At 36.4% G+C, this 12,534-nt stretch overlaps 2 protein-coding genes across 2 annotated transcripts; both read right to left on the reverse strand.

Annotated features, from left to right (window-relative positions):
- Positions 1–547: 547 nt before the first annotated feature.
- Positions 548–3,438, reverse strand: LOC102807053 (steroid 17-alpha-hydroxylase/17,20 lyase-like). The gene is made up of 5 exons (XM_085508410.1): positions 3,324–3,438; positions 2,606–2,737; positions 2,066–2,305; positions 1,625–1,723; positions 548–851 (listed from the first exon to the last, which is right to left on the reverse strand). The coding sequence occupies exons 1-5, from the start codon at positions 3,436–3,438 to the stop codon at positions 598–600; spliced, it is 840 nt and encodes a 279-aa protein (XP_085364536.1). The 3' UTR covers positions 548–597.
- A 197-nt stretch (positions 3,439–3,635) lies between these two features.
- LOC102806813 (uncharacterized) lies at positions 3,636–4,379 on the reverse strand. The gene is made up of 2 exons (XM_006813887.1): positions 4,172–4,379; positions 3,636–4,087 (listed from the first exon to the last, which is right to left on the reverse strand). The coding sequence occupies exons 1-2, from the start codon at positions 4,377–4,379 to the stop codon at positions 3,636–3,638; spliced, it is 660 nt and encodes a 219-aa protein (XP_006813950.1).
- Positions 4,380–12,534: the final 8,155 nt, after the last annotated feature.

Raw genomic sequence — 12,534 nt, forward strand, 5'->3', positions numbered from 1 at the left:
CATAGTAAACAGATGTACCCATAAACCAATTTTGAGAGGAAACAGAAGCATGGTTTAGAAGTTAATTTTTTTAATCACTTTTGACCAAAAAAACACATTTTTGTGCATATTTCAAACTACAGTGTCCATAAAAATAAAATACTAACAAAACTTTAAATTCATATAATAAGCTTTCCGAAAATATATAGCTTTTTGGACAAGGGAGGTCATCATGGTTTCCTAATTAACTAATTAAAATACCTGTCCGATAAACTGCGTCTCTACCTTAAGTGGGACTGTTTTCCTGGTGATATTTTCATTTCATTTAAAATAATATTTATTTGCTTCAGACTATGTTATTTACGTGAACTAGATACCAAATGAAACAAAACATACGGTATATTATATATGTTTACAGTTTATTAGTATGTAATAAAAATATGGAACATTCCTAAGTCTAATGCACGATATAAACGTTAGTAGTATTTTACTGTAGTGTGCAGCAGATGCGGAGATATCCCATAATTAAGGTTAAAAATCAACAGCAACGTTAATATTTTGAAACACGTTGTTCCTGGTATGACTAGTATCAAACTATTCACCAACAAGTATTTATATTCATTTGCTTCTTTCAACGGCAATAACTTCATACGAACCGCATCGTAAGACCAAACCAGCGCAGTGTCCCTTTAAGCACGGCTTCTTGCTCCCAGGTGGTACCTTGAATGTGTAGTTTTGAAACAAACTCGTGAAAATGAGAAATAATTCATTCTTAGCCAATGCTTCTCCCATACACACTCTGCGTCCTGCTGAAAACGGAATGAAACTGTCCGGATGAGGCAGCAATGCTCCATCTGCATCCAAGAATCGTTCTAAAAATAAACCAGAATGATACTGTTTACTGGCTGTTCATGAATGTCTCTTTTAAATTTTTAAATTTGTTTTCATATATTCTAGATATTTATGATCTGGGTAAACATATTGAAACAATTATTTTCACCTGATATCATTTCATCATGTATACTATGTGTTCATATATCTGTGACTGATTTGATTATGTAGTGTTGTGTACTTGTTGTCAGTTATTTTCTCCGTGTAAATAGTTTTGTTGGTTCATTTTTTGTATTTAATTACTTCTGTGTCAGTTGCCTTAGAATTGAATTTGTTTAAATGTGAAGTTTGCAAGCAAGTACAAGTGCTGTCTGCCTATCATGGGTCAGATGCTACAATCGCTATGCGAAAGATGTCCATGTGTTGGCGATAGTTGGCACTCATTTTGTGTTATTGAACTTTTGGACAAAAAAAACATGGAGGGGACATTTACTAGAAATTCCTTAGGTAGCAGACACACTAAACAACACTCATCACAGAGCATTAATTAGACGAAGTTAAAATTAAACTGTATGTTCAGTTTGGAATGCATTATGAATAATATAAACCCAAATGATATTTGGCAGTTTTAACCTCAATTTTATATATTTCAATATTAGCGCTTATAACGCACATTTAATGTATAGATATTCTGGCAGAGAAAATATGTTCATGGACAGCTGTAACCAATAAAACCATAAAACAAATTGAGAAAATATGCAACATGTAATATCAAGTGTTAGTTGGAAGTGATGTGATGACATTCGATATATACCTGGACGAAACTGTTCTGGTTTGTCCCAATGTTTCTCATCCATATGAACATTCCACAGGTTACACCAAATCCATGTATCCTTTGGTATTGCGTATCCACCTGTATTGAATTGAACAAAACGTCGAATGTTTTTGCTGTCCATTATTTGTGGTTCTTTTCATTCACTAAATTATGCGTTTATTCGTGTTCTGTATGAATGTTTGTTCTGTATTCAGTCGCAAGCACACGTTATTCGGTGTTTTTCGAATATTTGAATACTTTATATATTCTATACGTTGTGTTGTTTAATTGATATACACGGGAATGGCACGAGATCTTGTCAAGAGTGAAAAGATTTATTCGTGCCCTCAAACAGTGTTTCGCGTCGAATGTTCCTTAATTGTGTTACAATATTCTATTTACTTCATTTTTGTTATTTGTTGTGAACAACACACCACCTACCCACATACGTATCGACTGTAGTAGCATGGGGTACGCCAAGTGGTACCACCGGTCTCATTCGCAGAAGTTCGCGAATTACTGCTTCACAGTATGGCAGTTTACCCTTATCCGATAACAACGGTGAACGGCCATCGCCAATGACGTCATCGATTTCACTTTGTACTTTGAACTGCACATCCGGGTAATACGTCAGGAAAGCAACAGCCCAATCTAATGAAGATATCGTGGTATCCAGACCAGCTAAAATGTAATTAATTAGAAATGTATATTGTATACTCGTAAGTTGACCCAACTATGAAACTCTCCTAGTTTCAGAGTAAACGAATTACGAGAAACACAATCTTCTGTGAATGGCTCTGACATATTGTTCTGCAATCGATATACACAAGACTGTAATCTATATTTAACTAACATTTATTTAGTTCTATTTCTGTTAAACTTGTAATAGTCCAGAAATGAATGTCACAGCTTGGTGTAAACAATTATAAAATATAAATTGTTATATTTGTAACGTTTTGTTAATAATAGAATGAAACGTACCTCCAACTAGATCGGCAAGGGTCTGACGTAGATTAACGTCTGTAAGTTGCTTGGCAATGTTCTCTCCGGCCAACTCTGCTTTACGCTGAATTGATACGAGATCGTCGATGAGACTTTTCACGTCATTATTACCTGAGTATATTGTAACAATATGATATTATTTGTAGTAGAACAATTTAGTAATACTATATCTAGAGTCATTGCTTATATTCCCTAGAAAAATAAATTGAAAGCAATTGTGACAAACAAACCAACGCTGAAATGAGGGCCCGATAATCACCAATGACTAGGATTGTGAAATAATCCATTGTACGGAATTAACAAATAAAAAGAAAAAAGAAAATGGTCTTTGAACTGAAAAGATTAGTACGCAACATTTTCCACGACTTTACATACATCTTGTTGAATCACGTCAATTGTCCCCAACGCACACACAATTCATGAAACCAGAAATAAGACTATTCACTTTGTGTATTACCTGGGAATATTGTATCATTACGCAAATTTGTTGGAAAGCAATAATCTATGTGTTCACGGAATAATTCCTTCCAAAGTGTTGACCCTGTTTATTGATATCACGCAGAATCAGCCTGAAAACATGACCTTGGTAGTATTGCAGGATGTTTTGACTCCTCGGGAATCAAAGCAAGATTATGCCGTCCTTCTACCTGTAGTATGCCATCTTCTCCTACAATGGGAACCAATTTGCAGATTGTACCCTTAGGTTTGTGTGACCTTTCGCCACTACTGTTTGCAGCCTTGTAGACATCCAGCTTCTTATCAAACATAGACCACCTGAACACTTGAAAATGTATCACATTTTCCCCATCCATATTTCCACCTCTGGTCTTCTGTAAGAGGTATTTCTCTACCTTTGGAATCCATGCAACAGCTTTTTTCAGACTGTACCAACTTGAGTAGTGCTCAATAAGGTCATTCACCGGACTCTGCAAATTATCTATTTATCTTGTGTACACTGGAATTCTATTTCACTCCTGGATCATCTTAGTCTAATGGTACATCACAAGGGTTATTTGGCCATTCCTGCTTTGTTTTCCGTAAGAACTCTAGGCCTCTGAGCCATCGCTTGTTCTTCAATTGGCTGCCCTCTTGAGCACTTATCTGCAGGATTGTCGTTGGTACTAACATATGACCACTGTCTTGGTTCAGAACCTTTATGAATGACAGATATTCGATTTGCCACAAATGCGTGAAATCTGGCGGTCTTATTGTTGATATATCTTAATACAGTTTGGCTGTCTGTCCAATAATAGGATTCGGTAATTGGTAAATCCAATTCTCTCTTCAGAAGTCTGTTTATACATATAGACACTGTGGCAGCAGTTAACTCCATATGCGGTATAGTAATTGTCTTCAGTGGTAATACTCTTGCCTTACCACTCAGCAGGGCACAATTAACTTCATTCTTCTGGTTGACCATTCTAATATAAGTAACTGTCCCATAACCAGACTCACTGGCATCTGAAAAGTGATGCAGCTAGTTAGCTCACCTAATTTTTCTGGTTTAATACACCTACTTACACCTAAATCTGTTTTACTGCTTACATTGCTTGTTGGAAATCTCTTCCTCCCAATCCAATTTATCTCTAGACAAATTCTGAAGTATTATCTTTGCTGGCAATACTGCAGGAGCTGCTAGACCTAACGGATCATGGACTGAACTCACCATTCTCAGCACGCCTCTTCTAGTTGAAGAACTTTCTTTAATGCCATCCTGGAATCCGAGCTCATCGTTTTCGACATTCCACTGCATTCCTAATGCATGTTCTATATGTTAGCTATCCTGATCAAAATCCTGATTCTTAACCTCACTGGCTCTTTCCTATTTAGGAATAACTTCTAAAACTTGCCTTTTATTACTCATCCACTTTGTAAGACATAACCCACTCTTCTTACTTGTATCTATTAAACCTTCAGCCAGAGCTCTTCTATCTGTCACTGTCAGTATGTCATCTACATAAAAGTTATGCTGAATAGTCTCTTCACTCGTCTCTTAACTGGAATTAGTAGAGTAGGGCATAATTAGTGCAACCAGGGGATGACGTTGCACCAAAGATGTGAACCACATCATATGGTATTCTGCTACAGAGTCACATCACCATTTGGCCATCATAAGAATCTTGACGCTTCTTGGGCACCTTTACTTGCGAAAACACTCTATGTTAGAGCTTGGTAGAGCTTGGATAAAAAGTGGTCTATTCCATTACCAAAATTGGCATCCTCTTTACAATGATTTGTCTGCTATTTCGAGATAATTAATCATATTGTTGGCCATAATTTAGTTGTAGTATTTAAGTTGAGACAAGTGTGTGAGTCAGAAAGGTGACATGACTTGATTCTTTAACATCCTGTGATGCTGATTCCCGACCTTTGTGAGCTGTACACTACACAGCCAGGGGTACATAAGGAGATGTGCTGTGCAGTAATTGCTGTTGATAACTGCCCGAAATGCTCCCGTTGTACCAGTGCTACTAGTAGCATCAGATAGCAGTGCAGTTGCCGATACTGCCTAGACACAGGGCACAAGTTTAAATTGTAGTGCAGCTGCTTCAACCGTGTGCCTGATACGAAGGGAGGCAACATTGTACATTGCTGTTCACCGGAGAGTGATTCCCTGCAACATCGATCAGGTCCTAAGTTATATTTGTTTACTGTATATCCCCTTGCTAGTTATTAAAGTAATTAAAGTGAAGGAAACCACATGTCGTGTCGTTTTGCTTTGTTGTATTCGTTACCGGTATATTTCCTTCCCTGCACTGCCTCAGTTCAAAACTTTGCAAGCAGTTTGTCTTCGATTTACGGTTTGCAGTTGCCATAATCTGCTTATATATCTGGCATTTTCTTGACTTTTACTTAATGTTTTCGAAATTTAACTGCGGGGTTGGCATTCCAATGACTTAGGTTAAATATACATGAAACTCCGCCAACGTTTCGCACGCTTTTACCAACTTTGCATGCTGTTTTCTATCATTTTTACGGTCAGTCAGCTCATGTGATACTCTGCTTATATAGGCTGTTTTCATCTCGCTTTTATTCATTTATTTGACTTTACAACTGCGGGTTTCTATATGCCAACAAGTTAGGTCAAGCATACAAATATATCTACAAACTTTCCAATCACTTTGCACAACTTTGCGTTCACTTTGTACGACTTTTCACGGTACGTTAACAGGTCAAACCCCACTATGTGCCGACATCATCACCAACTTGATCTCCAACAATAACAGAGAAATTGGAAAAATGTTCATGAACTTGAAAACATGCCTAATTTCCATGTTTTTCTACTAAAAATAATTGACATTACAGTGAAAAAAAGATGCACGAAAATTGTCTCTTATGTTTGATATGTATGTGATGAAACCAAAAAAAATGTCCCTAGCTGGTTTTCTAAGGCAGTCTCCCATGCAAGAAATAACCATGCCAGACTGAGCTTGACTTTAAACTTTGTCTCTTCACCTACCCACACTACTGCTTACGCAATTTGAAATATACTCGAGTTGGTGACTATTTCATGTTTGACACTGCTTTAAACCTGATAGCGTTTGCACGAGTAACTTCTTGAATTGACCTATGACCTCTACATGCTACGAATAATAGTACGCTACTTTAACGGCAATTTACGAAATACTTTTTTAAGTTTTCGAACTTTTGACTATGTAACCCGTCAATATAATATCATATGTAACCTTCCCAAACGAATCTACAAACTTTGCAATCGTTTTTCAAAACATTGCAAGCAGTTTGTCTTCGATTTACGGTTTGCAGTTGCCATAATCTGCTTATATATCTGGCATTTTCTTGACTTTTACTTAATGTTTTCGAAATTTAACTGCGGGGTTGGCATTCCAAGGACGTAGGTTAAATATACATAAAACTCCGCCAACGTTTCGCACGCTTTTACCAACTTTGCATGCTGTTTTCTATCATTTTTACGGTCAGTCAACTCATGTGATGCTCTGCTTATATAGGCTGTTTTCATCTCGCTTTTATTCATTTATTTGACTTTACAACTGCGGGTTTCTATATGCCAACAAGTTAGGTCAAGCATACAAATATATCTACAAACTTTCCAATCACTTTGCACAACTTTGCGTTCACTTTGTACGACTTTTCACGGTACGTTAACAGGTCAAACCCCACAATGTGCCGACATCATCACCAACTTGATCTCCAAAAATAACAGAAAAATTGGGAAAATGTTCATGAACTTGAAAACATGCCTAAATTTCCATGTTTTTCTACTAAAAATAATTGACATTACAGTGAAAAAAAGATGCACAAACATTGTCTCATATGTTTGATATGTATGTGATGAAACCAAAAAAAATTCCTTAGATGGTATTTTCAGGCAGTCTCCCATGCAAGAACTAACCAGGCCCGATTGAGCTTGACTTTAAACTTTGTCTCTTCGCCTACCCACACTACTGCGTACGCAATTTGAAATATACTCGAGTTGGCGACCATTTCATGTTTGACACTGTTTTAATCCTGATAGCGTTTGTACGAGTAACTTCTTGAATTGACGTATGACCTCTACATGCTGAGAATAATAGTACGCTACTTTAACGGCAATTTACGAAATATTTTTCTTTAAGTTTTCGAACTTTTGACTATGTAACCCGTCAATATAATATAATATGTAACATTCCCAAACGAATCTACAAACTTTGCAATCGTTTTTCAAAACATTGCAAGCAGTTTGTCTTCGATTTACGGTTTGCAGTTGCCATAATCTGCTTATATATCTGGCATTTTCTTGACTTTTACTTAATGTTTTCTAAATTTAACTGCGGGGTTGGCATTCCAATGACTTAGGTTAAATATACATAAAACTCCGCCAACGTTTCGCACGCTTTTACCAACTTTGCATGCTGTTTTCTATCATTTTTACAGTCAGTCAGTCAGCTCATGTGATACTCTGCTTATATAGGCTGTTTTCATCTCGCTTTTATTCATTTATTTGACTTTACAACTGCGGGTTTCTATATGCCAACAAGTTAGGTCAAGCATACAAATATATCTACAAACTTTCCAATCACTTTGCACAACTTTGCGTTCACTTTGTACGACTTTTCACGGTACGTTAACAGGTCAAACCCCACTATGTGCCGACATCATCACCAACTTGATCTCCAAAAATAACAGAGAAATTGGAAAAATGTTCATGAACTTGAAAACATGCCTAAATTTCCATGTTTTTCTACTAAAAATAATTGACATTACAGTGAAGAAAGATGCACGAACATTGTCTCATATGTTTGATATGTATGTGATGAAACCAAAAAAAATGTCCCTAGCTGGTTTTCTAAGGCAGTCTCCCATGCAAGAACTAACCATGCCAGACTGAGCTTGACTTTAAACTTTGTCTCTTCACCTACCCACACTACTGCTTACGCAATTTGAAATATATTCGAGTTGGCGACATTTTCATGTTTGACACTGTTTTAAACCTGATAGCGTTTGTACGAGTAACTTCTTGAATTGACCTATGACCTCTACATGCTGCGAATAATAGTACGCTACTTTAACGGCAATTTTTCGAAATATTTTTTTAAGATTTCGAACTTTTGATTATGTAACCCGTCAATATAATATCATATGTAACATTCCCAAACGAATCTACAAACTTTGCAATCGTTTTTCAAAACTTTGCAAGCAGTTTGTCTTCGATTTACGGTTTGCAGTTGCCATAATCTGCTTATATATCTGGCATTTTCTTGACTTTTACTTAATGTTTTCGAAATTTAACTGCGGGGTTGGCATTCCAGTGACTTAGGTTAAATATACATGAAACTCCGCCAACGTTTCGCACGCTTTTACCAACTTTGCATGCTGTTTTCTATCATTTTTACGGTCAGTCAGCTCATGTGATACTCTGCTTATATAGGCTGTTTTCATCTCGCTTTTATTCATTGATTTGACTTTACAACTGCGGGTTTCTACATGCCAACAAGTTAGGTCAAGCATACAAATATATCTACAAACTTTCCAATCACTTTGTACAACTTTGCGTTCACTTTGTACGACTTTTCACGGTACGTTAACAGGTCAAACCCCACTATGTGTCGACATCATCACCAACTTGATCTCCAAAAATAACAGAGAAATTGGAAAAATGTTCATGAACTTGAAAACATGCCTAAATTTCCATGTTTTTCTACTAAAAATAATTGACATTACAGTGAAAAAAAGATGCACAAACATTGTCTCATATGTTTGATATGTATGTGATGAAACCAAAAAAAAATTCCTTAGATGGTATTTTCAGGCCGTCTCCCATGCAAGAACTAACCAGGCCCGATTGAGCTTGACTTTAAACTTTGTCTCTTCGCCTACCCACACTACTGCTTACGCAATTTGAAATATACTCGAGTTGGCGACTATTTCATGTTTGACACTGTTTTAAACCTGATAGCGTTTGTACGAGTAACTTCTTGAATTGACCTATGACCTATACATGCTGAGAATAATAGTACGCTACTTTAACGGCAATTTACGAAATATTTTTTTTAAGTTTTCGAACTTTTGACTATGTAACCCGTCAATATAATATAATATGTAACATTCCCAAACGAGTCTACAAACTTTGCAATCGTTTTTCAAAACATTGCAAGCAGTTTGTCTTCGATTTACGGTTTGCAGTTGCCATAATCTGCTTATATATCTGGCATTTTCTTGACATTTACTTAATGTTTTCGAAATTTAACTGCGGGGTTGGCATTCCAATGACTTAGGTTAAATATACATGAAACTCCGCCAAAGTTTCGCACGCTTTTACCAACTTTGCATGCTGTTTTCTATCATTTTTACGGTCAGTCAGCTCATGTGATACTCTGCTTATATAGGCTGTTTTCATCTCGCTTTTATTCATTTATTTGACTTTACAACTGCGGGTTTCTATATGCCAACAAGTTAGGTCAAGCATACAAATATATCTACAAACTTTCCAATTACTTTGCACAACTTTGCGTTCACTTTGTACGACTTTTCACGGTACGTTAACAGGTCAAACCCCACTATGTGCCGACATCATCACCAACTTGATCTCCAAAAATAACAGAGAAATTGGAAAAATGTTCATGAACTTGAAAACATGCCTAAATTTCCATGTTTTTCTACTAAAAATAATTGACATTACAGTGAAGAAAGATGCACGAACATTGTCTCATATGTTTGATATGTATGTGATGAAACCAAAAAAAATGTCCCTAGCTGGTTTTCTAAGGCAGTCTCCCATGCAAGAACTAACCATGCCAGACTGAGCTTGACTTTAAACTTTGTCTCTTCACCTACCCACACTACTGCTTACGCAATTTGAAATATATTCGAGTTGGCGACATTTTCATGTTTGACACTGTTTTAAACCTGATAGCGTTTGTACGAGTAACTTCTTGAATTGACCTATGACCTCTACATGCTGCGAATAATAGTACGCTACTTTAACGGCAATTTTTCGAAATATTTTTTTAAGATTTCGAACTTTTGATTATGTAACCCGTCAATATAATATCATATGTAACATTCCCAAACGAATCTACAAACTTTGCAATCGTTTTTCAAAACTTTGCAAGCAGTTTGTCTTCGATTTACGGTTTGCAGTTGCCATAATCTGCTTATATATCTGGCATTTTCTTGACTTTTACTTAATGTTTTCGAAATTTAACTGCGGGGTTGGCATTCCAGTGACTTAGGTTAAATATACATGAAACTCCGCCAACGTTTCGCACGCTTTTACCAACTTTGCATGCTGTTTTCTATCATTTTTACGGTCAGTCAGCTCATGTGATACTCTGCTTATATAGGCTGTTTTCATCTCGCTTTTATTCATTGATTTGACTTTACAACTGCGGGTTTCTACATGCCAACAAGTTAGGTCAAGCATACAAATATATCTACAAACTTTCCAATCACTTTGCACAACTTTGCGTTCACTTTGTACGACTTTTCACGGTACGTTAACAGGTCAAACCCCACTATGTGTCGACATCATCACCAACTTGATCTCCAAAAATAACAGAGAAATTGGAAAAATGTTCATGAACTTGAAAACATGCCTAAATTTCCATGTTTTTCTACTAAAAATAATTGACATTACAGTGAAAAAAAGATGCACAAACATTGTCTCATATGTTTGATATGTATGTGATGAAACCAAAAAAAAATTCCTTAGATGGTATTTTCAGGCAGTCTCCCATGCAAGAACTAACCAGGCCCGATTGAGCTTGACTTTAAACTTTGTCTCTTCGCCTACCCACACTACTGCTTACGCAATTTGAAATATACTCGAGTTGGCGACTATTTCATGTTTGACACTGTTTTAAACCTGATAGCGTTTGTACGAGTAACTTCTTGAATTGACCTATGACCTATACATGCTGAGAATAATAGTACGCTACTTTAACGGCAATTTACGAAATATTTTTTTTAAGTTTTCGAACTTTTGACTATGTAACCCGTCAATATAATATAATATGTAACATTCCCAAACGAGTCTACAAACTTTGCAATCGTTTTTCAAAACATTGCAAGCAGTTTGTCTTCGATTTACGGTTTGCAGTTGCCATAATCTGCTTATATATCTGGCATTTTCTTGACATTTACTTAATGTTTTCGAAATTTAACTGCGGGGTTGGCATTCCAATGACTTAGGTTAAATATACATGAAACTCCGCCAAAGTTTCGCACGCTTTTACCAACTTTGCATGCTGTTTTCTATCATTTTTACGGTCAGTCAGCTCATGTGATACTCTGCTTATATAGGCTGTTTTCATCTCGCTTTTATTCATTTATTTGACTTTACAACTGCGGGTTTCTATATGCCAACAAGTTAGGTCAAGCATACAAATATATCTACAAACTTTCCAATCACTTTGCACAACTTTGCGTTCACTTTGTACGACTTTTCACGGTACGTTAACAGGTCAAACCCCACTATGTGCCGACATCATCACCAATTTGATCTCCAAAAATAACAGAGAAATTGGAAAAATGTTCATGAACTTGAAAACATGCCTAAATTTCCATGTTTTTCTACTAAAAATAATTGACATTACAGTGAAGAAAGATGCACGAACATTGTCTCATATGTTTGATATGTATGTGATGAAACCAAAAAAAAATGTCCCTAGCTGGTTTTCTAAGGCAGTCTCCCATGCAAGAACTAACCATGCCAGACTGAGCTTGACTTTAAACTTTGTCTCTTCACCTACCCACACTACTGCTTACGCAATTTGAAATATATTCGAGTTGGCGACTTGTTCATGTTTGACACTGTTTTAAACCTGATAGCGTTTGTACGAGTAACTTCTTGAATTGACCTATGACCTCTACATGCTGCGAATAATAGTACGCTACTTTAACGGCAATTTTTCGAAATATTTTTTTAAGATTTCGAACTTTTGATTATGTAACCCGTCAACATAATATCATATGTAACATTCCCAAACGAATCTACAAACTTTGCAATCGTTTTTCAAAACATTGCAAGCAGTTTGTCTTCGATTTACGGTTTGCAGTTGCCATAATCTGCTTATATATCTGGCATTTTCTTGACTTTTACTTAATGTTTTCGAAATTTAACTGCGGGGTTGGCATTCCAGTGACTTAGGTTAAATATACATGAAACTCCGCCAACGTTTCGCACGCTTTTACCAACTTTGCATGCTGTTTTCTATCATTTTTACGGTCAGTCAGCTCATGTGATACTCTGCTTATATAGGCTGTTTTCATCTCGCTTTTATTCATTGATTTGACTTTACAACTGCGGGTTTCTATATGCCAACAAGTTAGGTCAAGCATACAAATATATCTACAAACTTTCCAATCACTTTGCACAACTTTGCGTTCACTTTGTACGACTTTTCACGGTACGTTAACAGGTCAAACCCCACTATGTGTCGACATCATCA

The sequence above is a fragment of the Saccoglossus kowalevskii genome, chromosome 15, assembly GCF_978046115.1.
Source record: "Saccoglossus kowalevskii chromosome 15, keSacKowa6.1, whole genome shotgun sequence".
Classification (NCBI taxonomy): Eukaryota; Metazoa; Hemichordata; class Enteropneusta; family Harrimaniidae; genus Saccoglossus; species Saccoglossus kowalevskii.

Excerpts from the sequence above, each read along its gene's own strand:
- LOC102806813 (XM_006813887.1), bottom strand. The coding sequence starts at position 4,379 with ATGCAGTGGAATGTCGAAAACGATGAGCTCGGATTCCAGGATGGCATT. Across the intron at positions 4,088-4,171 it reads AGAGATTTCCAACAAGCAAT|ATGCCAGTGAGTCTGGTTAT; the intron begins GTAAGCAGTAAA and ends ATCACTTTTCAG.
- LOC102807053 (XM_085508410.1), bottom strand. The coding sequence starts at position 3,438 with ATGGATGGGGAAAATGTGATACATTTTCAAGTGTTCAGGTGGTCTATG. Across the intron at positions 2,306-2,605 it reads CCTTGCCGATCTAGTTGGAG|CTGGTCTGGATACCACGATA; the intron begins GTACGTTTCATT and ends ATTACATTTTAG. Across the intron at positions 852-1,624 it reads ACCAGAACAGTTTCGTCCAG|AACGATTCTTGGATGCAGAT; the intron begins GTATATATCGAA and ends GTTTATTTTTAG.